This window comes from Melospiza georgiana, chromosome 15 (genome assembly GCF_028018845.1).
Source record: "Melospiza georgiana isolate bMelGeo1 chromosome 15, bMelGeo1.pri, whole genome shotgun sequence".
Lineage (NCBI taxonomy): Eukaryota > Metazoa > Chordata > Aves > Passeriformes > Passerellidae > Melospiza > Melospiza georgiana.
This window is the reverse complement of record NC_080444.1, coordinates 7,907,653-7,933,170: the sequence shown is the minus strand read 5'-3', so window position 1 is coordinate 7,933,170 and position 25,518 is coordinate 7,907,653. Positions and strand designations below refer to the sequence as shown.

General features: G+C 43.4%; 2 protein-coding genes across 8 annotated transcripts in view; one reads left to right on the top strand and one right to left on the bottom strand.

Annotated features, from left to right (window-relative positions):
* The first annotated feature begins 2,549 nt into the window (after positions 1–2,549).
* Positions 2,550–25,518, top strand: part of HNRNPAB (heterogeneous nuclear ribonucleoprotein A/B) — a 28,790-nt gene continuing 5,821 nt past the window's right edge. The window contains exons 1-9 of one of the 6 annotated variants that reach the window (XM_058034599.1): positions 2,550–2,640; positions 2,754–3,038; positions 5,867–6,035; positions 6,120–6,278; positions 6,693–6,824; positions 8,436–8,544; positions 8,638–8,790; positions 8,869–8,953; positions 9,209–9,532. In XM_058034599.1, the coding sequence (XP_057890582.1) occupies positions 2,791–3,038; positions 5,867–6,035; positions 6,120–6,278; positions 6,693–6,824; positions 8,436–8,544; positions 8,638–8,790; positions 8,869–8,939 (1,041 nt within the window). In that variant the 5' untranslated portion in view covers positions 2,550–2,640; positions 2,754–2,790 and the 3' untranslated portion in view covers positions 8,940–8,953; positions 9,209–9,532. Of the gene's footprint in view, positions 2,641–2,753; positions 3,039–5,866; positions 6,036–6,119; positions 6,279–6,692; positions 6,825–8,435; positions 8,545–8,637; positions 8,791–8,868; positions 9,533–25,518 lie in introns of those variants that run through there. The other 5 variants (XM_058034597.1, XM_058034602.1, XM_058034596.1 and 2 more) reach the window with 5 other exon arrangements.
* PHYKPL (5-phosphohydroxy-L-lysine phospho-lyase) lies at positions 11,581–19,843 on the bottom strand. 2 transcript variants are annotated; one of them, XM_058034594.1, is made up of 13 exons: positions 19,746–19,843; positions 18,101–18,219; positions 17,171–17,330; positions 16,488–16,562; positions 15,626–15,713; positions 15,415–15,531; positions 15,135–15,217; positions 14,621–14,846; positions 14,203–14,357; positions 13,619–13,708; positions 13,346–13,476; positions 12,897–12,953; positions 11,581–12,792 (listed from the first exon to the last, which is right to left on the bottom strand). In XM_058034594.1, exons 1-12 carry the CDS (start codon positions 19,805–19,807, stop codon positions 12,901–12,903), a joined length of 1,359 nt encoding a protein of 452 aa, XP_057890577.1. In that variant the 5' UTR covers positions 19,808–19,843; the 3' UTR covers positions 11,581–12,792; positions 12,897–12,900. The 2 variants fall into 2 exon arrangements, with proteins under 2 accessions (XP_057890577.1, XP_057890578.1); XM_058034595.1 differs by having other exon boundaries at positions 11,581–11,758.

The following is a 25,518-nucleotide window of genomic DNA, read 5'->3' as shown; positions in this document are numbered from 1 at the left end:
ACCCAAGAAGGTATGTGTGTACTTTTCTTTGATTAACCACAGGCTTTGAGTGGGGAGTGAAAAGCAAGACCAAAACCCAAGTCACAGCCCAGAGGAATTCTTTAAAATTACCTGTGGCATGATGGGGCCTGGTGAGACAAAAAATAATCACAACGACCCATATTCTCAAATTTCTCAGTCCTTGATGTCTAGATGCATAAAGAATGACTCTGTTAGTTGGGCCAGTCTCAGTTCTCAAACCAGGCTGCTTAGGCAGTCTACAACCACATGGTTATCCTGCTCTTGGATTTGGGACTCCAAAGGTCTAATCAAACAGCCATTAACATGGGAAAACTGGGAATCACAGAGAGCCCTGCCAGCTGGGGCTGCTGGAATTGTAACTGGAATTGCCAGGGTGGGAGATGGAGAGGGACCTGACCAGGAGAAATGGACAGTTGGAAAGGAGCAAGGCTTTAAAGAAAGCACTGTTAGTCAGAAACAGGAAAACACTTAACTAAGTGCCAGTGGTAGGGAAGGGTGAGACAGGTTTAGCAAAGCAAAAAAGAGAACTGGAGAAATGAAAAGAGAAGAGAAAGCAAAGGGAAATGTATGTAGAAGTCCTATTGAAATGACAGTCATTTACATTCTTAGCAAGACTGGGTAAAATACAAAGCAGATGTTATGGGCAGTGACTCTTGCAAGGAAATGAAGTTATAAATATGTAATCCAGAGCACTCAGGTTATGTCCATCAGCTGAGCCTGACAGACCCATGCCAAGTGCTGTAAATTTCATTTTATTCTCAGGTTCTGTAACTTGTAACTTCAGCTTGTAACTTCAGCACAGATGCATTTCTGCAGTCACCTGCCACAGCTGCATGCACAAAAGGCTGCAGAAAGAACCAGGGCAGGGAACCAGGGCAGGGGCATTCACTACTTCAGCCCTGCAGCCTCAGTGTGGCCTTGGCTCCTGTGCCTTAAACCCTTCCCTGGTGGGGAAATACCTCCTGTGGTATTTCCCCACCAGGCAGGCCATCAGCACAGGCTGAGGGAATGCACTGAGCTGACAGACAGATGGCTGTAATCACAAACCACATCTCTTTGGTACAGACCTGAGGGGTTTAAAATCTAAGCCAAAGCTGCTTGAAAAATCACAAGAAGCCTCCTTGCTGGATGTGGAGTAAGCTCCTCTGACATGGTATAAATTATGGTATCTTATAAAAAATTATTTGCTTCTAACATTCTATTAAAAGTTATATACAATGAAACAATATAAAAAGATGTTCTCATAAAGATGAGCATCTCTATCAGACAACATCTACAACATGTCCTGAAGACATTACAACTTTCAAGTGTACTGGCCCTGCTGTACTATCTTTACTGCCCTGACTTCATGGAACATTTTTTTATGAAGTTCAGCCTACAGTTGTGGTTGAGAGTTTGTGTATAGTATACCTTACCCTGTCAGTAGCCTATGCTGAGACATCCCTAAAGATGAATTCTGATCTACAGTTTTAGGATAAAAACTGTTCTAAAAGCAGCTCAGCTGAAGGACAGTTCATGAGCCAGACCAGATCACTTAAAATGTTTCTCCACTGTTTCAATTCACAAGTGGCTGTGGGCAGTCCTGAGTTTTAACAGCAGATTAAATTGAGCCACAAGCCATACTTGACAGAGGGTGGAGCATTAACGTGTGCACTCATTACTGCACGAAGTTGGGTAATAATTGTTACTTTTTGCCCACAAGCAAAGGGCTTAACTTTCAGTTTTATTTAAAGATGTGTAAACTTTACCTGTACATCTAGAAGGCAAAATCTGCCCCTTTGGCGTGGGCAAACAGGACATTATGAGCTGTACACCATAAAATAATGTCTGGTTACAGGGAGCAGTTGTCTTCAGGACTCCTCACCCATAACTCAGCCAACCAGGCTGACATATCCTTGGGCAAAAGGAATTAAGGCCCGGGCACGTGCTCAGCGCTCCAGCCCCGAGTTATGTAATATCCAAAGCTAAGTTTAAAAACAACAAACTCTGGCTCCGCTCGGTTGCAAAACCAGCAGAGCTGGAATCATCAAGCAAACCTCCGCTCCTGGAGTAACTGAACCAGGGCCCGTAACACACCTCGGGCCGGCACTCGGAGCACAGCCCAGCGCTCCGGCCGCAGCCGGACCCTCCGTGCGGAACCGCGGGCCCGCTCCGCCGCGGCCCAACCCGCACCTCGCTGGGAGCGCGGCCCCGATCCCGATCCCCGTTCCCAATCCCGATCCCCGTTCCCTATCCCGATCCCCGATCGCGGCCTCAATCCCGATTCCCGATCCCGCCCGGCCCCGCCGGCAACTCCCGGTCGCGCCTCGCCCGCCTCTCCCCGCGTGGCCCCGCCCACCGCGGCAGGGCAGCCAGCAGCGAGAGCAGAATCTCCTGAGTGACAGGCGGCGACATCCAATCAGGACGCGCCTTGTTGCGGTGTGGCGCAGGCTCCGGCGGTATAAAGGCGGCCACGCGTCGCGGGCGCGGGCCCGAGTACGTGTCTGAGGGGGAGGCGGCGGTGGCGGTGGGGCCGGTGCGGAGCAGCCGCGGGGAGCGGGATCGGCTCCAGCGCCAGTGCCGGGGAGGTTTTAATTAGACTTCGGTCAGCCCGGGTTTTATCGGGAGCGGATTTTAAAAGTGAGTACGAGCGGGATGGCGGCGGCGGGAAGGGGGAGGGGTGTGAGCGGACCGGATCAGACCGGCCCGGCCGGGGAGGAGCCGCCGCGCTGACCCGCGCTCGTCTCTCGCAGGCGTCTCTCGACCCTCTGCCTCTACGGACGGGGCACCATGTCGGAAGCGGAGCAGCAGCTGGCGGCCGGCGCCACCCAGAACGGGCACGAAGCGGCCGAGAGCGCCGGGGAGCAGCAGGCCGAGAGCGGCGCGGCCGCTGCGGCGGCGGGAGCGGCAGGAGCAGCGGGAGCGGCGACGGCGGCGGCGGGAGCCGGCCCGGCGGCGGGAACAGCGGGCACGGCCGCCAGCCAGAATGGGGCCGAGGGCGATCAGATCAACGCCAGCAAGAACGAGGAGGACGCGGGGTAAGCGCGGGCGCCATGTGCGGAGCGCCGGGCCCGGCGCGGCCCTGCGGCGGCAGCGCCCCCGGCCCCGCTCGGGAGGGCGGCGGGAGCGGCCCCGCCGAGCCGGGGCCCTGCAGCACCAGCGCTTCCTTTGTTCTGGCGCTGCCTTTTGTTGGCGCCATGTGGCGGCTGGGGGAGGGGCGCCGAGCGGGGCTGTTGCCGTCTCACGCTGGAAAATGGAAGGGGATTTACCTCTCCCGCGTTTTCTTCATCCTTTCCCTCTTTAGCGAAAGGGGCGGATGGAAGGAGTTGCTTTCTGTTGGGGGAGGGGGGCTGGCTCAAACTTTGCGGGGATCGCGTGGCCCATCGCCGCTGGCGTCGGTGGAAATGTGAATGTTTTGTGTAAAGCACGTATAAAATAATCCTGGCCTTGGAAGGCGGCGTTGATAACCTTAAGTATTTTTTAAGGGAAGTAAAAGGAAAACCAGCACGATTGAGATAATGCGCGGTGTGTTTAAATCGGTAAGAGCTATTTTGGTGTGCTACTTTGCAGCATTGTCAGAAACTGCCTTAAGTCTTGCAAGGGATTTCTGGAGGACTCGGTGTAGTTTCGCTGTGCTTTGGTGGTGGAATTCTTGTGTATACAAGAGGAATTTCTTTCCTATCGTAGTTGGTCTGTTCATAAACACGCGTAAATGACACGAATATTACCTGGCTATTTCTCAAGCAGTTCTTTGTTATTCGGGCTACTCCATGTATTTAATTGGGACTCCCTTTGTTACCGCTGAGCTCTGAACCTGAGGGTCAGATCCCTTCGGTTAAACAGAGCGCTGAAGCCAGTGCAATAGATTTTTGACTATAAAGGAACGAGTAACACTTGCACAAGCTTCCCACGAGCTGGGGCCGGATGTACTCTTTGCACACACTACAAGGATTATGAACTAGGCTTTTAGCTCTGTACGAATTTTTTTTAACGTTTCTAGTATTTTGTGCTGAAAAAAGGGTGATGTATTTTCCTTTCATAAACAGGAGGTGACAAGCTTCAGCCCCAAATCGGTATGAAATGAAACTTCTTAGAAAAGCACTTATTCAGAGGGATTGACGTATGTGAAAAATGTAGTGCTGTCCAAGGCACTGATTTTACAGTGTTTTGTTATGAGCTAAAATAAGCTTCAGTTTAGCTGCACAAATACACTCAGGAGGGAAATATGACTTCGTGTTAAGGGTGCAGTTGTCCAGTTTGTGACCTATGAAGGGAAATCCAAATACCGTTTTTTTTTGTCTCAGTTTCAAAGGTTCAAAAGTTTTAACTACTGTGTTATTTAAATTAGGTATCGGTTTTTCCAGTTACAAAACAAAGCACTGCAAAGTGTAACACATAGTGCTGTGGTGAGAGGTGAGTCTAGCATGTGGCAATGCCATAGAGCAGCCAAAGCTGCCTCCAGACAAATTCCTGTCATCCCCCATATCTTGATTGTTCTGTGAGTGTGGTCAGCGATGACAGGGTGTGCTGTCAGTCCGTACAGGTTAGAGCAGCCACAGGCAGCTGTTGGGATGGGAAGGAATCCCCAAGCCCCTTTCTTTGCCCTGGTGTCGGAAGGGTGAATAAGTTCCCTAGGCCGCTCCTCCAGGGCTCTGCTGTAATGGCTGCAGGAAGCACACGCTCTATTGGGGCCCGGTGCTTCCTGCTGCACTCACCGGGAGTGCACGGCTTGCTCTGCTGAGAAAACTTCAGCAGATAAAGGGGATGGTTTCACCCAGTTCAATAAAAAAGGGACCCCCCCCCCCCCCAATTGCCTCTTGTACATAAACAGATGCCCATTGTTGCAAAGTTACACATAAACACCAAAAGCCGATTTTAACTAAGCATAGTTTCATTTCTGAAGTGCTGCTACCTTCCAGTGTCAATCTAGGTTACCTCCAAACAAGAGTAATGACAACTTGAACTGCTTCAGTCTATAGTTAGATAAAAAGGCTTGAATGCTTTTAAAAGCTTTGTTACCTTGGAAACTATGAAAATAGAAAATGCAGCCATGTTATTAATGTTTTCATTTGAAGTAAAGCATTTGAAAAATGCCTTATTGCCTGCTATCACTGTTTTGTTTGTTAGCTTCACTTTTGTATTGTGCCTTGAATTTAGTTCTTTGAGCTAGATATCCTCCTTCAGAGGGTATTTTGTATGGGAAAGTGGGCAGGGAAGAACTGTATCCACCCACTTGGAATTAAAACTGAGGATGGAGAGACTCCTGTAGTACAGATGAAGACAGAACTCGAGTCAGTAACTAAGCAGGAAGCAGTGCACAACACAGTGGTTAAGGCAGGTCCAAAGTCCCAACTGTTGTATGTGAATGTTATTGGAGGTCACAGATACCTGGACTAAAATTTTTACAGCTCTTTAACCAAAACCTAAGAGACGTCAAATACTTTGCTTTTGATACCTTATTCTTTGCTGAATGCTTTCAGAGTCTTAGGAATGACCCTAAGTTCTTTGCAAAATCTGAGTTGGCAGTACTTGATAATCAATACTGCTTTCTTGCAAATTCTAGAATACTTTCATTAAGAACAGAAGTTACTGGCAAGGAATATTTCAGGCTATTCTTATTAATTTTTGTATTACCCTAAACAATAGTAGGGTGCATTGTGGCATTCCCTCAAAAAGAGGGGGAGAAGCCCACCCTTGTGCATTCTGTAATATCAGCAGCTTTTGACGAGGTGCAGGTGTTGCACTGGGACAGACAGTCCTGTTCTGACAATGCTGCTGAGGTGTGTACCACTGAGCCTCTTACTGCATGGCCTGTTCTCTCAGTGCTTCCTGAATCTGAATAGCTCTTCTCTCCTTGAAATTTCAGGAAGATGTTTGTTGGTGGCCTCAGTTGGGATACAAGCAAAAAAGACTTGAAAGATTATTTCACCAAATTTGGTGAGGTAACCGACTGTACGATAAAGATGGACCCTAACACAGGAAGATCCAGAGGCTTTGGATTTATTCTCTTCAAAGAACCTGGGAGTGTTGAAAAGGTGAATTTAAGATAAATATTGTAGATCTTTAATTTCTAGGGGAAAGTTTTCAGCTTGAGTTAATCATACCAAATTGTCTTTTAGGTTCTGGAACAGAAAGAACACAGACTAGATGGACGACTAATTGATCCCAAGAAGGCCATGGCAATGAAAAAGGATCCAGTGAAGAAAATATTTGTTGGTGGGCTAAATCCAGAAGCTACAGAAGAGAAAATCAGGGAATACTTTGGAGAGTTTGGAGAGGTGTGTAATGGTATCTTTGTGAACTCAGAAAGTATAGTCTCCAGTTTCTGTGTAGTTTATTAATAATTTGCAAGTTTCAGAGTAAGTTAACTTCAGATGTATCAACCCTTCTGTAACATCCAGAAGTTTCCCACCTTGAGAGCAAAGGTGGCACTTCCTGCACTAGGTGCTTCCATTGCTAGTTAGAGACTCTTGTCTTGAACTCAAAGCATTTTAGCTGATGTTAACACCAGTTTGAAGAGTTTTAAAATGGAAATCTTGGATCTGAAAGCCACTGTTAGCATAGAGAAGCTTGCAATTTTGGTGTTGCATAATGTGCATAAAGAGAAAATTTACAGTTTTGCTGTCCCAGTTTCTGTGCATTTGACTGTTCATCTAAAGCATGAGTCTGAAAATAGTATTTCACATCTTCAGATTGAAGCTATTGAACTGCCAATGGATCCAAAGACCAACAAAAGGAGGGGCTTTGTGTTCATCACTTTCAAGGAAGAGGATCCAGTGAAGAAGGTTTTGGAGAAGAAATTCCATAACGTCAGTGGAAGCAAGGTACAAACTCTGACTTGTAACACTGTGTCCAAGGATTATACCTCTACATCTGTAACCTGAAAAGGCTTTTGTAGACCCCTTGTGTCAAAGTACTGAATTTGCAATAAGGACAGCTTGAATTTTACCATAGCAGTGTTTTGCCCTAAGTTTTATCACAGAGGCTACCAAAGCTCTTTGACAATACTTGTGGCTTTCATTGCTGGATTTTAGGGCCTTTTGTATATTAAGTATCTAATTGCATTCATTAAATAGATGTGGAGAAATTGGTTTGTGTAGCAGGGTAAGCCATTCCAGCAGGTAGATGCCTATTTTCAGCACAGAGCACTTGCATAAACTAAAGCCTTGCAGATGCCTAATTTTGCAAGCACCTGGCTGAAAGTGGCTCTGTCTGCTGGGGGACAGCTTCTGCTTTCTTCTCTCTGGAGCCCCTCTGCAGCCCCCCTGCTACCAAAACCTTATCATGTAAACCCACTACAAGGATCCAGGGAGTGAATGTACACTTGAGGAAATTTATGCTGGGTCAGCTGGTTATGGGAGCTACTGTAAGGGTGGTGTGAGGTGCTCTGACCAGCTGACTGCTCATGGAGAGAGACTCATGGATCAACAGCTGCAGAGAGACTGGAGGCAAATGAGGTGTACTGGCTCGAGGTGTCCCTGTTCCCTGAGGCCTGTGCTGACCACATAACTTCAGACTTCATTACACTGGGCCATACTGTCCGACACTGACTTGGTTTTGGTTTAAAACTGGTCTTGACACAATACAGAACAAATTTTGGCAAACCTAATGCAGTGGGGAAGTCACTGGTTAGAAGTGAAGTTTGTTTTCAGGAGAGATGAATGCCTAAATGCCAAGAGAGCTGAGAAATCCCTGTATCATATCTATGACTTGTTTTTGTGTTTTAGCCATAGATAATAAAAAGCAGATTACCTTAAAGGTCCTGTGGTAAAGAACTCCAAGCCAGGCTTGCTCAGGTGCTGTTCCTTTTGCAGCACAGTAGCTTTAGTCTTGGACTGTGCACAGATCCAGGAACCTGGCACTTGGCTGACAGCTTGAACTGCAGCCTGGGAATCTTGTCTTGGAAGTGTCAGTTCTGGTTGCTTTTACCTGTTAGTATTTGATGAATGGTGATTTCAGGTGTTGGTAGGGGTGTGGTACAGTCCATCCACACATAGTATGTAGTGTGTACAATGGCTGCCAGGAAAACTTCTTTTTGTGCATTTCTCAGAATCCTGTTCATTCAGTGCAGGTCAGGTGAAGCAGTCTGACAGCAACAGCCTTGTCCTGGAGCTTGTGCCAGGTGACAGGGCAGCCTTGTGGCTCCTGCAGGAGAGGTGGCCTCAGCACCTCTTCATGGTGAAACTGATGGTAGGGAATAGGCAGGATAAAATGCCCTGCCAGCAGTGGCCTCTGGGAAAGGCTGGCAGGGACTCACCTTTGCCCAGGTGGCACAGTAAATCAGGTGTCCCTGCATTAGTGCTGCTCACCTGACCAGCAGCACAGCACGTACACCTCCTTTGCCTCCAGAGGAACCTCTGGCTTCTCCAGGTGCTCAGGTGGGGCAGTGCTGCTCTGAGACACTTGACAGACTCTTCCTTGTTTTTTATTTGCAGTGTGAGATTAAGGTAGCACAGCCAAAAGAAGTGTACCAGCAGCAACAGTTCAGTAGTGGAGGAGGAAGAGGTAGCTATGGAGGAAGAGGCAGAGGTGGAAGAGGCGGCGGTAAGTACCACACACACTACTTTAGTATGGACACATTCTAAATAAGTTGTGTGTACTAAAATGGGATTTTGTGGATGGTTTTCCCTTCTATAGCTCAAAGTCAAAATTGGAATCAAGGTTATGGCAATTACTGGAACCAGGGTTATGGGAATCAAGGATACGGCTATCAGCAAGGTTATGGTGGCTATGGAGGCTATGATTATTCAGGATATGGGTATTATGGATATGGACCAGGCTATGATTACAGTAAGTAAAGAGAACTGTATTGGGTATAAGCAAGCATAACTAATTAGCAGTTTAATGCATTTGTTCTCTTGTTCATAGGTCAAGGCAGTGCAAATTATGGGAAGACACCAAGACGTGGTGGTCATCAGAATAACTACAAGCCATATTGATCAAACTTATTCAGGTATGCAGTGGCATGGTCTCTTTTGGAAAATGACTGCATAGGTTTTGTATACAATGCTGTAGATGGATACTTCAGTTCTGTACCAAATTTAACTTTACAATAAATTTCTATGGCCTGTTAAATGTGCATCTTACTTGGAAGAGCTCCCTGGAAATGTTTTACATGTTTATTACTTACCAATAACTAGTTGTCTAGACAGTGTGGTGTGTAATTTTCAGCATTGCTGAAGATATTAATTAATGATTTTATTAATAGGTTAAACTGAAACTGATTTTGAGGGTCTGCCTAAAGCTGCAGCTCTGCATCTAGGGACTGCCTCTTGGAGTTAACTATGGACTCTGCATTACTCCAGTTGTACAGAATGAGATGCATCTTAGGGAACCAGTGTCACTTTCCACCTTTTTATTTTGTATTGTTTTTGTGTCATACATTTCCTGTAATGGAAGTGTTAATTTTACTGTACTTTTTGGTACCTTTTTGGAATCTAATGTATTGTAAGGTATTTTACATGTGTTCTGATTCACCATGACATGGATATTGGAGCTATCCTAGCTTTTGAAATAAAAAAGGCGTAATCTAGTGTCTTGTGCCATTCTTCAGCTCATGTGTTAGTAAAACACCAGTATCCTGTTCCCAGAACTTAGTTCATGGCAGTACCTTGATAGATTAAGAGTTGTGTTTAAATGTTTTTAATCTTAAAACTAGAAGGCTGTGTTGGTAGTTGTGCTCACTTGCAGTTTAAGTGGCAGCTCAAACCTGCTGTCACTTGTGCCTGGAGGTTGTGGAGGAGAGCTCAGGTGAGGAGCCCCAGCTGTGGTGGGGCTGTGCTGGTGAGGTGGTGGCTCTGCTCTAGGCAGGCACAGAGGCTCAGAGAGACTGCACTGGTGTCTGCTTTGGGCTCTGCTAGGAGGAGCCAGAGCTGCAGGTGTCAGGGCTTGGGAGTCTGGACAGCATTGCAGGAGGGAGCTGAGAGGTGTGCAAGAAGCTGGCTGCACTTCCTCCATATTTCACTGTCTTGAGTCTGAGACTTGTCTGCAAGTTGTTAATAGGCTGTATATACCTGCCTTGACAGGCAGGTTGGACAGACATTCAATTACCAATGCAAAGTCTGAATTTTTGCAGCCTTTTTGTATAATAGAAAAGGCTAAAGGAACTTCCACTGCAGTTGTGGGTGGAAAAAACATCTCTTTCTCTAGAGATGTGACCAGCTAGAAATACTCTCCTTTTTTGACTTTACTGTTAGTTTACTGCTATTTTAAGGCAATAACTGTCATGTGATTTGCCTGTCTTGTTGCAGACTATAAGTAGCAAGCTCTACTGCACAAAGTAAACTTCTAATCTTTGTTGCAGTGATCAATTTGATAGTAATCTCCTTTTAAAGCTAAAATCTGGCAATATTTTTTTTTCTTGTAACAAATTCTCTTTGAACAAGTAACACCTGCAAGTGGAATCAAACCAAGTAACTAAGACAAGAAACAAACACATGTTACTAGTGACCTTTGCAGTTTTTTTATCAAGGGATGCAGCTATTTCTGCATGGACTATAATCTGCTGCTCCCTGCTGGTTGTCCTTGAAAAGAAAAACTAGCTTGTAAGTTTAGAAGTCTGTAAGACTCTTCTAGTGTTAGGTGTAAGTCTTCAGTATTGAAAAAAAAAATCAGATTTTAAATCTTATAGTTGGCAATTTTACAGCTGGACCATGTAACCTCCAGCCCAACTTCATGCAAATAAAAAACCAGCAGATCACTGAAACAAATGAGTACAGTATTTAGAAGTACTAATGTCTCAAGATTTAAAATTTAAATACTTTATTACATACTTGGAATATTTTTTTTTCTGTGAAATAAGGGGTAGCAGAATATTTTTCTAGCAAGCACTTGGCCCTCCAGTGGGAAAGCTGCATGGTAGCAGGGCCATAGTGCTGCAGGCCTTGTGGCTGGTAGTGTCCTAGCAGGAGTTTGTCAGCTGGTGTTTTTGTGGTGGTTTTTGTAAGTAGGTGCTCAGGTAATGCTTCCTTACCAGGTGATGTGGCCTTAGGCAGGAACTGAGGATACTGGTACTTAAATGCAGAGCTGGCTTTTCCCTTTCTTCTTTGCATGAAAAGTTTGTGATACAAAGAACTGCCTGGTGAAAGTGAAGGCTTGTACACAAGGTTGTTGCTTATGGCTGTAAACTCCTCTTAATTTACTAATCCTATTTGGGTATTTCTCGAGGACAGACTGTGTTTGTAAGAAGTGGTTTGGGAGCCATAGCCCTCAGCTGTCTGTCCCTCATGTGTTTGATGTCAGGAATTTGGAACTGAAGTTTTTGACTTTAACTGGTGGCTTGAGAGTGTTTGTTGAATACAGTGCTACTTAGGGACCTTGTTCTGACACTGGCTGCTGAAACTCAACAGAGTCCTGGGAAGGACTGGGTGTACTGGCACCTGGAATGGTGTTTGCAAAGATAGCTGAAGACTTGAAAATATCAGAACACCCATTGGCTCATCCTGATTTGAAAAAGTCATAACCTGAAAGTACACAAATTTAGCAAATGTCTTTTGTAGTGGCCATTAGAAAAATCCTCCTTTAGAATCAGTTTTAGATATGCAGTTTTAAATAAAAGCTAATTCCACACTGCCAGAGTTGAGACAAGCTCTTGTAAAATTTATTTCTCCTAGAGCTTTTACTAAAAACAAGATAAATGAAAACAGAAAAAATCAGAGGTGACTTATCTGGTCTAAGACATGCTAGGATGAAGATTAAATGTGCATTATTATAGTAGAATAATGTTTCTTAGTAGTAGATCTTGAACATTGTTTGAAACCTATGGAAAGAAAATAATGTTATGGGTTTTTTTGTAAAAGTATCATTAAAAGAAATTACTTCATTGCCTCACTTTCGCTTACATTATATGTAAGTGTCTTACTAGTACTGTACTTAGTAAGAGGCTTTTTGCATTCTTGGTTTCCTGTAGAAAATAAAGGCATTTTTCTTGCTTAGTTTAGATCACAGATAAGTACATTAAGTCATTAGGCCTCTAATTTGCACTGGCACTGTTCAGTAATCTTTCTGTTCCTAAGAATAAGTAGTATAAACAGCTGTATGTCTTTCCATTAACTTGCTAAATAAAATATTAACACATTTCTCTTGTGCCTGCTATACTAATATACATTGAACTAAAACCATATTTCTCCTTAGCTCAGGGCCATAGCACTGTGCATCTCCTGGTGGTTGAGGTCACCAGTGATTACACTGCTCACAATGACCACATTAGGTGCACTCCTGCCCAGCTATCCAGAGTTCTACCAAACCTGTGGGTGTCTTTTAGTCAGAGAAGTCTGGAGAAGTACCAAGTGTACAAAGGGTGTTGTTACCAAGGTGTTAACTGTGAGTTACACTGTGCTCATGGGTGTGCAGCAAACTGAGTTGCAGCTAGATGTTCTCTTGGCAACCTACTGAGGGACCTCAACAGATGAAGACATAACAAGGCTTTGAAGACTTAACAAGACCAATCTTACTCTGATACCCACAAACTTTTGAGTCTAGGGGTGAATGGATCCCGAAGGATGAGATGCCAGCTGTGAACCTGAAATGACACTTAAGGGGAGATCTGCTGAGAAGTGTTTATGCAGGTGGAGCCTGAAGGCACTGAGCAGCAAGCAGAAAAACTCTGTTTGTGTGGATGTGCAGTCATTTGCATGCTCTAGAGACAGTCATGTCTGGGACATGCTGGCCCTTGCTTACAACAAGTGATGCACACAGTGTTGCTGGGAGGGTCAGACTGATGGAGGGCAGTTGTGAATGCTGGATGTACACAAGTGTGGTCCATGCCTGGAGATTCCCAGAAATTCCTGCAAACTTTGAGTAAAAGCATCTCTGAGGAAGCTTTATTCTGACAGTACTTCTGAAGTTATGTTTAGAAGTTGGCTTTTAAATAGTACTGGGTGGCTGTAGGTAAATACCTGCTCAGGTGGAACAAACAGTTGTTTTCTTTTGGCTCAGACATTCTTTTTCCATATCTAAAGAGAGAATAAGAAACAACTTAGAAAAGCCATGACTTTGTGACATAATTTACACATTTCTTAATGCTAAGTTTATAGAAGTTGTATAAAAAGCTTAAGTTGCAAAAGCACATAGATTACAGCTTTCAGGAACAGGACATATTTTACAAATTGTGCTTGTTTGGATAAGGTAAACACTCAAACCTCAGCCAGAGCAAAGCTATTTTAAAAAGCACATGCATCTGCAGAGGAAGTAGTTTTGTTGGAGAACTTCACAGAATAACTGAGAAGGGAAGGCTGTGTGCTCAGCATTTACCATCTTTGCTCCAAATCTGGCTCAGTAGCTCAGCATTGTCTTCAAGAAAGTTCAGAACCACCCACTGTTTTTGAGAGTTTTGATCATTTTTTACCTGTTAGTATTTTGTCAATTGTCTCCACAACAAATTTTGCATCCTCCATATTAAAACACATCGGGGGCTTGAATTTCAGCACATTTCTTCCTGGCCCATCTGTACTCAGTAGAATATATTTTTCCTTAAGTCTGGAAAGAGCAATAACAGAATTACATCTTCCTTTGCATGTAGCTCAGGAAAACTTGCAACACCAGCCTGCAGGATGTCACACTTTCTACACTGACTGGTTTCACTTTTGGCCAGCTGGTTGTGTTTTAGCAAGTCCTGTACCTTGTTATTAGTTCCTCTGCTTCTGCTGTGGCTGGAGTCCTTTCTGCTTGGTCCTTGATTAAGTCCACTCCAATGAATAAGCCACAACCTCTGTAAAAGAAATAAAAGCACTCAGTCTGTCAGTGTCAGAGGAAGGAAGTACAAGTGAACTGAAAAAAAGAGTTTTTTAACACCAGACCTTTACCTGATGTTTGGCTACTGTTAGAAGAAAGTTTTGCTGTTCTGAAGAAATGTGGTAATAGAGACACCCTGGCAGAGCAGGACAGGATGTTAAGTATGTTTTCCATCTAGCTCATCACTTCTGTACCCTGTGCACTTGAACTTTGACTTCAAACAGCAGTTTGAACAGTAGCAGTTGAAGCAGTTCAACAGTTTTAGCAGCTAATAAATTAATAAAACAGTAGTGGCCCAGAGTGGCAAAGTATATGAGACTTCAGATAAGCTCAAGTTGGTTTTACTTAGTTGTACAGGAGGCTATTTTCACTGAAACACAAAATTTAATTAATTTTTCAAAACAACATCTGTTGGATTGGACTGAGTGAACCAAGAGAAAGCTGCCAAAAATGTAAATAAGGCACTGATACCTGACATCACCAATGATGGGATGCTTGATTTGCTGCTCCTTGAGTGTCTTCATCAAGAAGCTGCCTACCTCTGTGGCATGAGCCTGAAGGTGTTCCTTCTCAATTACATCCAACACAGCTAATCCAATGGCACATGAAACAGGGTTCCCACCAAACTGAGCCCAGGAAAGGAACACACAGACATGGAAAGGGAAGAAAGATGAAATCATGTCACTGAAAGTGTAGCCTCAGTGATACAAGGAGCACATTATTACTTTGATCAGATGGAGCCAATACATAGTCACAGGCTAGAAACAGAAATAGTACAGTGACACAGTTCCTCTTTAGTTACTGTGTGGTAAATACCAATACAAACACACCATGAGTATCTGATTTAATCCTTAGGCTCCTTTACAGAAGTGGGCAGCTGTTTACTTACTGTATTAAAATACTCCACTCCTGTGGCTGCAAAAGCTTCTGCAATTTCTTTTGTTGTTGCTACACAAGCAAGTGGGTGCCCATTTCCTATTGGCTTCCCCATAGTGACAATATCAGGTATAAAATCCTCTCCCTGAAGCTGGAATGCCCAGAAGTGCTTGCCAACCCTGCCAAAGCCAACTTGAATTTCATCAGCAATAAATACACCTCCTGCCTTGTGCACATGCCTGTAAGAAAACAGATTTTATTGTCTCTTTAAAGGAAAGAGAACATAGCATTTATTGTTTAGGAGCATGCAGAAAGTGTTACTTTGCAAACTTTGAGGAAACAAACACATACAAGGCTATACTGCATACTGTGTGTTTATAAGCAATCTTTGCCATATACAAAGTTCACATTCTAACATGAAGGTTTGGGTAATTTCCTACCTGTCAAGCTTTGTAATATACAGCAGGCAGAGAATTACCTATTTATCAAATATATTAAGTTAAAGAAGATAATGAATGACCACTTACTCTGCAACCTTCTGAAAATATCCTGCTGGGGGAATGATTTGACCACCAACACTTGGTAGAGATTCAACAAAAAATGCAGCAATCTAAAACACAGCATATAATGTTTGAACACAATACAGAAAGTTGTGGAGCAAGCTCTTTGTCCTTAGATGGTTTTTGATTATTAATGTGACCTTTTTGACAAGTCCATCCCACTTAGTTTAGTAACTGTGAATTGCACTTGCAGTCAGGCACATTCATTTCTAAGACAAGACAAACAGTTAAGGAAATGGTATCTTACCTTTCTGCCTCTCTTCTGTGCATGCTCAATAATATTTTTTACTTCATCAGCATAGGCTGTTACTGGATCTTCATGGTCTTCTCTATAAAGTCCTCTGTATGTGTCTGGAACAGGAGCCTATGCAAAGAAATAATATCCTACATTCAATATAGCATAAAAACAACTTCACTCAATTGGCAAGTAATTGATAAGTATAGGCTGAAGTACATACCACGTGGACCCATTCCTTTTGTCCTTCTAGATTTCTGAATTTATATGGGCTTATGTCAATCAAAGATGTCAGATGTCCATGGTAAGCACTTAAAAAACAATTGGCAGAACTAAACAGTAATTTCCTCAGTATCAAGAGTTCTTTAGTATTAGCATTCCAAATAGTACAAAGTAGCCAGCTGCTATCACCTGGTAGGAAATTCACTAACTTTAGCTGAGAACAGCTCTGCAATTTCTTTTCTATCAATAAGCTTAGTACTACTTGGATTTTTTTTTTTTTCATATAAAGGATTCAGAGGGACAGGACTTGCCACTGGTGACTGGAATCACAGCAGGGAAGACCTGAGCAGTATCACAAGATTGCAGAATGGGAAGGGCCTATTTCTGAATATCTTCCAGCAATGGAGTTTCCAGTGACTGTAGGCATCCTGTTCTAATACTTGACTCCATTCATGGTGAAAGACATTTTTTCCTATGTCTTATCAAAATTCCTCAGGTTTTAACTTACATCTGAGGTAGTTTTTCCTGTCACCATACATCTTCACAGCTGGCTCCCATGCTTTTGCTCCTTCCATGAGACAGTTGTAGCTGCAGTGAGATTTATCAGGCTGTCCCTTGCAGCAGAACAAACCCAGCCCCTCTCACTGCAGGTCACTGATGGGCCCTCCTTGCAGTGTGCAACAGCTGTCCAGTACTGACTGGAGAGCCCAACCACAGCTCTCAGGGCTGGGCTGGCAAACACTCAAGAGAGGGAAAAATTATTTCCCTCAGCTTCCTGGTTACAGTCTTTCTACTACAGGAAGATTTCAGAAATGCTCTGACCAAAACTGAGCCTTGTACCCCCAAAATGCCAATGTACTCACTGGTCTAAAACAATCACATCCTGGTGTTTTGTGTACTGCCGTGCCAGTCTCAGGGCAAGGTCGTTGGCTTCAGACCTACAATGGAAAAATTCAGCAATTGTTTCATTGTGGATATCTTGAGTTTTGAAAGCTAACTTCCCTTGCACTGCTCTTTGTGTGTGCAGAGAACAGACAGAACTTGCTGCATATTATGCACAAATTCCTCAGTAATCAGCACTCACTAGGTAGGCCTGTTCATCAGAACAGAATCCATCTTAAAAAGCCAGAGCACAGGAATTACTGAGTACAGGAACTACTTTCTGAGAAACAATTTGGCTTTTCTTTTTTTTTCTTCCAGAAGAAGTTTGCTTAAGAATATGTCCATCCCCGCCCCCAACAGAAGCAATGCATTGGTACATTTAATTTTGAGAATAACTGTCAAGTCAGAAGACAAATCAGACAAGAAACTAATACAGCAAATATTTACATTACTGTTTTGAGGTCCAAGGTCTTACAAATAGAATAAAACTCTTCTTAAATAAAGCACAAGTTTAGTTCCCAGTTCGAGAGCCTGCAGAACCAGACCCATGTTTTTATCAGTATGTAGACATCCACACCAGAAACTGGTTGTTGATAAGAAAGTGTGTCCTTGTCTGTATATACCTAGTAAAGCCCCTCTATCAATTTTAATGTATCCAACTTACCCAGAATTCAAAAAATAGAAGATGCATAATTTCTCAGGTAGTGTTTTTGAAAGTCTCTCTGCATAATCAACCATGTTGTCATGAAGGTAACGAGAATTTGTATTTAACAACTGATTCTGTTCATGGGCTGCCTTTACTACATCAGGGTGACAGTGTCCAACTGCAAGAGAATGTGGAGAGTGCTTTGAGAGTTCTTCACATTACCCATGGTAGATTAATTCATGCACATGGTAGATTAACACTTACATTTCTCTAATAGTACAGAGATATTATCAGTAGGGCCTTAACAATCTTGTAAAAACATTTTTGTGCTCCTCAGAAGGTTTGAAATTGCCTCCTACTGTATATAAGGTTTGTAGTTAGTACTGGAAATTGATCTGCTAAAACAAATAGTGTCTGATTTGATGCTTGGATTTAGGCATTGCCACAGTTCAGGAGTTTGAGAAGGTGCAGGTAAGATTTAATATCAAAGAATTACTAGCCCTGGGGTAGGGGTTAGGTTAGAGAGATTTCAAATCCTGTAAGAAAGCAGCAGTTACTTAATTATACACAATTAAGGCACCACACTGAGCACATAGTGGTTTTGTGACTGTACACTTCCCAGTAACTTTTATAAAACCATCAAAATGTCACTTGTTCATTTTACAGTGAGTTGCTTTACTTGAGTTTCCATGGAAAAAAAATCTCTATGTTTTAGACACATTTCTAGGAAGACAGGACAGGAAGCAAGTCTGGAAAGCACATTCACACACCCAAATTCAAGAACACTGTAATTCCCCAAACTACACGCTCAAGAAAGTTTCCTTCCACTTTTCCAATTAAACACCCCCTCCCCCAGCACAGTGCAAACACAGTAAAAGTACTGCTTGTTCTTTGTTCTGCTTAAAAAAACAGCATCAAATAACATCCAGTGCCATGACTTTAGCTTACCATGAGCCACGTTGTTTATGCAGTCAAGGTACTGTCTCCCATTCTCATCATACATATACTGGCCCTTGGCCTTCGTGATCTTCACTGGATCATGAGGAAAAAACAGCTTGCAGGAAGAGCTATGAGAAGCATCAGAAAGCAAAATATCTTAGTGAGTTTAATTTATCCTACTGGTAAAAAACATTTCTCCTGTTTGCTGGCACAGTTACCCTGCTTTTGGCCCTTAAACCAAAGGCCTTGTACTCAGATTTTCTTAGATTAAAAGGAAAAGAGCTCACCCCAAACCTGAAAATCCTACTCAAGGGTCTAGCCAAAGCAGTAGGACTCACCTCTATAGTTTCATCCTGTCTTAACTGCAATTCCTTACTGTCTGTGCTGTCTGCCCTTTTTGTTCTGTAGTGTCTCTTACCTTGTGCTATGTTCTTTTTATGATTCTATGTTCTTGCTATTCCTGCCAAGGTTCTGATTTTCCAGATAGTTTGCTGCAGGTGATTGCTACAGCTTCACTAACCGTAGCTAGAACACTGAGTTATTTTATTAGGCTGGCTTTACTTAAGTGCATTTGTTTTGTTTCACTTTTTAAATGAATTGCCAAACAAGTAAAATGGAAACACATCTGCCTAAGTAGGAGTTGCAGAGATTTGAGACTGAAGGGGAATGCCAAACTTCCACACTTCATTTAGTAAAAGATGGCTTATTCAGAAATAATTTGACACTAAATACAAAGCCATTGTCAAATGGATGACAAAGGACAATGGTGAAGTAAGAAAGTGCTTCATTATCTTATCCCTCCCAGCAGGTATTTTGATACTTTCTCTGTGAGCTGGCAAAACAGTTGGGAGTTTTTCTAAGCTTCTCCTAACTGTTCAAAAGATGCTGAGAAAGTGCTTGCAGAGGCTGGGTCTCTGTTGCCCGTGGAAGGGCAAATCAATTGGAAAAAGATTTGATACCCAGTGTAATATTTTTCAGGTGCATGTAACTGGCGTAATTCTAATTTCAGCTTTTACTTTCAGCCCAACTTTTGTAATTACACAGCACATAAAAGTAGCCTTGGATTTGAATATATATGGTACGAAAATATTCCCTCAGTTAAATAAAAGAGTTGTGTTGCCATAATTGGTGATTGTCTATAGAATTAAGACTTTCTTTAGGCTGCTTGAAACACCACCGGTAATGAGAAGTTTAGAACTGAGTCTTGTCCCTCATTCTGTCAAAGAGAACAGATGTTTGTTGTTAATTCCATCACGGTTTTGGTATAATTAGTTTCCTGAAAGACGGGCTATAATAGTGGCTGAGCCAGAATCTTGCCTGGCCCAGCACGGCCTCAGCCCCAGCCGTGCCTCCTCCTTAGAAACCGCTTTCTAAGCACTTTAGTCTCTAAACAGGCGCCCTCGGTATCATACGGGTTTTACAGCGCAGTTTCGTAATCCCCCTCCTTAAGAAAGGCTAATTCCTGTTAATTACAGCAGCGCACCGGGCTGTGCGGGCGCGGCGCTCCGGCGCTGCCGCTGCCTCCCGGGCAGCCCGGGCGCGATGGCGCTGCCGCCGGGCGGGGCCCGCGCCTCGGCCCCGCTCCCGGCCCCGTCTGGCGGCAGCGCCCGCCCAGCCCCGGCCCCGGCCCCGCTCCCGCTCCCGCAGCACTCACCCGACGAGCTGCCGCCGCAGGGCCAGGGTCTGCTGCCGGGAGCGCGGCTGTACCGCCCGCATGGCCGCCGAGCCGCCCGCGGGCCGGCAGCGGAGCGAGGGAAAGGAAGGGAGGGAAGGAGGGAGCGGCCGCCTCCTGCGGGGGCCGGGCCGGAGGGGAGGGGAGGGGCGGCAGCGGCGGAGAAGAAACGCGGGCACTGCCCGGCCGGAGAGCCAGGCACCGGGAGCAGGGACACGGGCACTGCCCGGCCGGAGAGCCAGGCACCGGGAGCAGGGACACGGGCACTGCCCGGCCGGAGAGCCAGGCACCGGGAGCAGGGACACGGGCACTGCCCGGCCGGAGCGCCCAGCGCAGCCCCGGCACCCGGAGCAGGGACACGGGCAGTGCCCCGCCGTGCGCCCAGCGCAGCCCCGGCACCGGGAGCAGGGACTCGGGCACTGCCCGGCCGGAGCGCCCAGAGCAGGGACACGGGCACTGCCCCGCTGGGCGCCCAGCGCAGCCCCGGCCGCTCCCGGAGCACGGGGCGGGTCCTGCGTGCGCCCCGAGCGGGGCTGGAGCTCACCCAGGGAACCGGCGGGCGGCGCAGCGCTTCCCTCCCAGGCAGGAGTGGGGACAGATGGGGACAGGCTGTGGCCCTGGGGCCCTGCAGGGCTGCTGGCAGCTCGCCCTTAAACCGCACACCCCAGGGCTTTACCCTGCTTGGGTTCATTCAGCCCCACACCCCACTCACCTCGGGCTCTTCAGGATCATCAGTACTGCTATAGTGCTCTTTGTTTGAAATACACATTGAGGAAGTTTCTTTTCTAGTTGGAGATTTTTAAGCGGGTAGCCAAAGTGGTAGAAGTTAAATAATTCTTCCACATCTCTGTGAAAGAAGAAGTAGACCCAGCCTTTTACGTGTTGTAGCCCTGTGTTTGGTTGGTGGCGGATAAGGAGACACCTGACTGACTCCTTCAGAGCCAATCCTAAAGCAGGTAATAGTTAGGATTAAAAGAGGAAATGCTGTCAATCAGATTAGAATGATCTTTCTTCCATTCCTGTTTGACTGGAATTACCTAAATAAAAATAGGATAAAGAACCAGAAAGGAGGTTCTTTGATGGATTGATTTCTGCTAGGTGTATCCCATAACAAAGTTCATCAACTTTTCCAGCTTGATTCTAGAAAATGACACTTTTTTTTCCCTTTCAAATACATGTGCACATTCTTTTTGATTTAAACTGACAAATAGCTTTTAAAAACTCTAGAAAAAACTGATAATTTTAAAACTACACTTGGCAGACTTTGCTCACTAGATATAGCCATCAATAATTATCTCTAGCTGCAATTACTTGATGAACACAGGAGCAGTTTAAATTTTGTGCAATATGGAGAATGCAAAACCAAATTGCTGTATGCTTAAAGTTAGATTGAACTTAGTCTAACTACATTGTTTCATAAAGGTCAGGTTTTAAGGAACAAAAGACAGTGGAGAAAAAATTAATAATGGCTGTTAATCTTTATTTGAACTCTTGTCTGGTTAAGATATTTACTAGCTATTTATAATAACAACCTGAACATTTACAATTTGGAAAGTTTACTCTTGGTTACAAATGCAGAGTTCATTATACATATTCACACAATTGTAAAAGTAATCTGTACAGAGAGACCATTTTATAAAATTGAGTCTTTGCTTTTATTAAGAAAAGCACAAGAAAAAATGTTTTTTTTAGGTCTCAAGGTAATGCATTGTCCATTACAGCTTTAAACTAGAAATACATGATGCAGTACTAATTGATACCATTTTAACATGTTAAAACAATGGATAAGAAATACTGTTATTAATGCCTTCATTTTTAAAGTAGTTGTTCCCCAAAGAAGAGTAAATAGAATACTTTTCGTGGCACATACATGATCAAAAGTCACAAAAAGTTTGCAAATCGAGATGTTAAGTACATTTTCTGTAATTTTAATAGCTATATATTTCTTTTCAAAGGTCATATACAGAGATTTAGCCAGTTTTGTATAAAATATCATGTAAATACATTCAAAACTCATTTTTGGCAAGCTGCAAACACACAAACAGCCCTTTCTCCTCTGAGCAGCCTCCCTGGCGTGATGCAACCACTCAAGTAAATAAGGGACACTTGCATAACATGGTGGAGGATTAAGCTCTATTGACATAATTTCAAAACAAGTATGGACAGATAAGGCACATGTTGGATTATTTTTCTAAACTGTACACAGATTTGAGGTATCAGCAGGTACAGTTTCTCAAATGCTGTTGTGCACATCAGTTTTGTATCATTTCTGTGTCCAAAGTCATGTAATGCAGTAATTTCAGTTTTGGCTGTGGTATTTGTGCTGAACATTCTTCATATTCAATATTTTTGATTGTTTTTAAGATAGCAGAAAAAGAAACCCAAACTGAAACTCAAAATGCTGTTATGAAACTGTTTATAAAACAAACCAGCAAACACAACAGGCTCCAGCTCTCATTTGCACTGATGGCAGCCAAGGACCTTTCCTGCTAAATTTACAAGTTCAGTGGATACCATGGGTGCTTTTGCTTTGCAAAACCAGACTTTAATTTTTTAATGTAATTGCAGAAATACAAGTTTGATAAGCACTCACCTACACTTCATAAATTCCTGTAAAGTGAATTTTTTAAATACAGTGTTTAACATTATAATAAAAAGCAGCAGATGGGATCAGTGTCATTTACAGATACTTAGGTCAACTCCTTTTAAAGTTTCTGTTCATTAATATCTAAGTTATGTAAGAAACCATACAAGTGAGCTGACACAGAAGTGAGCTGACTCTTCCATGAAACCACTCTTGAAGGCAACTTCTAGCAGAACTTAACAAAAAAGGAATTAATTTTTTGTCCTAAGTCACAGGAAAACCACAAATATTACGAATGTATTTCTTACTCCACTCTCTTGTCAATAATTCAACTTCTTATGCATGGAAAACTCGTGTTTCCCAGCCTTGCTGTGGTTTCCCCCAGGCTCCCTACAGTAGTATACAATAATATCATCTATTGAGTCCTTCCTCCATTCATATCTAAGTGACAGATTTTCAGCACTCAGTTCAGCTGCAGGTTACACAACAGCCACACATCCCTTGTGTTGTGCCATCTGATGGACACAAGCATATGGCAAAGTTGCAGTAGTTCACCTGGGCATGTGAAAGTACTAAAAGCAATTTTTAGCTTACAAATATAAATTATCAGCAGGGAAAATAAAGTTTAGGGATTTTTTTTTTTACTCACTGGTTTGCTTCAGTCTGTCATAGATCCCCCAGGTGGAGCTCTGGAGTACTTCAATCGGGAGTAATTATGGTCAGGTCCAGTGCAGTGCCAGGGACATGGTTAAAAGGCAGGTGACTGCAGTGACACTGAGACTGGACTAACTAGAGTGACCAGTTTCTCTCTGCCCCTTCCTTTTTGTTAAAAAAAAAACACAAAAACCAACCCACTATTGCAAAGGTTCAAGAAATGTGCTTACATAAACTCTGTCCTGTAAAGGTGCCAGGTTGAGTGTGTGCCACAGTGATTGCCTTGGCAAGTCAGAGTGTCACAGGCCTTTTGAAATTACCCATATGTGTAACTTCTCACTTGAAAATCTCCTGGTTAAACCTCTGCAAGACTGGCTGTGCTGCTCAGCATGTCAGCCTGCCCTGAACAGGTAAAAAGCAGGAATTTCAAATGAAACAAAGCAATACTGAGGTTCTTTCCATCTCTGGACACTCCTTTCTCTGCTGGATTACAGTGGAACCAAACTCACTGAGCTGAATTCAGCCACATACCTGCACTATTTGTCCAGGATGAATGGTTTGGGGACATGTAAATTTTTATATCTCAATAATTTACAGGTATTAATATTTTGCATATCTTAGAGAGAAATCTGTTGCCTACAAAGAAAATAATTCAGAGCTTCCATGCTCAAAATTTTAAAAATAGAAATGTGTCAGGAAACCTACTATAGGTAGATTATATGTGCATAATGCTGTAAATTAGCTGGGGAACAGATAATTTACAGATATCTGTCCCAACACATATCTGGGACTGAAAAAACGTGAGATTACTGTTGTATTTCCCAAGAAAGAAATACCAGATTTGGAAAAAAAAAATTCTATCCATGCACTCCTGGTTTTACAAGTATCTGTTCAAACTGTAGTTACACAAAAGTCAGGTGTGCTGTTAATTAAGAGACACAGCACAAAATTTGCATAAAATTTGCTTCTATTTTAAAAAGTCTCCTCTAGAGGGCAGCATTGAACCAGCATTCACCTTTATAATGCATAAATTATATTGACTGGCCAGGGGAGTTATTTACCATTATGAGAAAGCTGGAGACTTCATGGCATCTTAATAGTTCAAATAATTTTTATTACTTATTTTAATCAGTTGTGCATTACAATATGTGAGTGCTTGCATTCTTGCCCAAGACCTGCCATATTTGGCTGAGTGCAAAACCAAAACTTTACCCAGGATAGTGGTTACTGTAAGATTCTTAAAACTACAGGTGTCATTTTACTTTGCAGTGTTGCATGGGATGTCTTAAATTGCTGAAACCTCCCACGTTTTGCTGGTTTGCTTAAGGATTTCAAATTCTGAATTTATGAAATTACAGAAGACAAAAGCTCATCTAAATATTTTATCTATTGGTTTCCTGAAGAGAAAACACATCAGAAAGTTGCTTGCCATTAAAAGAAACAATGTTATTTTTAAATACACAGGCGAAAAATCCATACAGAAATAAATTCATCACCATTATATATACAGGAAGTGTCAGGAGCAGTGCATACAGAAGAGGTGACTCCCCATGGGAATAAAACAAAGCATGTGCCAATGTCTTGATTATGATGTTTTTAAACTAAAATATTGATTAATTGACACTTGGGAACAGTTCCAATTTGGGGTCAGATGAGGATTTCTCTGCCACCTGTTTTGTAAACCAAAAAAATTCCTGAATTCACTCGCCAAGCCATGACTGAGCTGCAAAACTCTTAATTAATCACATTTGTCCCCATGAGAACAGGCCAAATTATTGGGTTCATGCTCTGGCAAGGTCCCTCTCAAGCCGTGCAGTTACACACATGGGATGGGGCTTTTTTGCCTTATTCCCTTCTTCCCCAAATCCATCCTCCCCAGAAGCTTTAGGGAGCGCTCCCATACTCAGCTGGGTGCAGCAGCAGCACTGACACAAACACAGCAGCAGCAGCTCCTCAGTCACAGCCTGCACATCCTGTGTGTCACAGCAAGGCAGCCCTGCCTGCAGAGCCTTGGGGCTGCAAAACCTTTTAGGGGTCTCAAGAGAGTTCTTGTGCCCTTGTGATTCAGTTTGGGAACTTTGCTTCCAAAACTCACTCAGCTACAGTGTGTTAAGAGAGGATGTTGGTGGTGCCTGGAAAGATGTCACTGGCTACAGTTTGAAATGGAACAAGCCTTACAGAAGACTGTGTGTCCTCTGCTCCATGGTTGCCTTAATCTCACGGAAAGCACCATGCAGTTAAATTAAAGGCAGGAATTTTGTTTTGTCGACTAAAAACCAAAAATATTCTTGTCTGAGTTTCAGGTTCCCCCAGTATCAGTAACTTCAGTGTGTTACCTAGAATGTCTACTGATGAATCTGTGAAGTTACACCAAATATCTTAGTGATCAAGAACAATCAGTGGCTCAGTCTCAGCCTGACCCACATTTCATAAGCATTAGCAGCCTCTCTGTCACTCATATTCATTGCTGCTGACATATAGTGGTAACATTCAGCTGCTTTTTGGAATTGCTGTAAA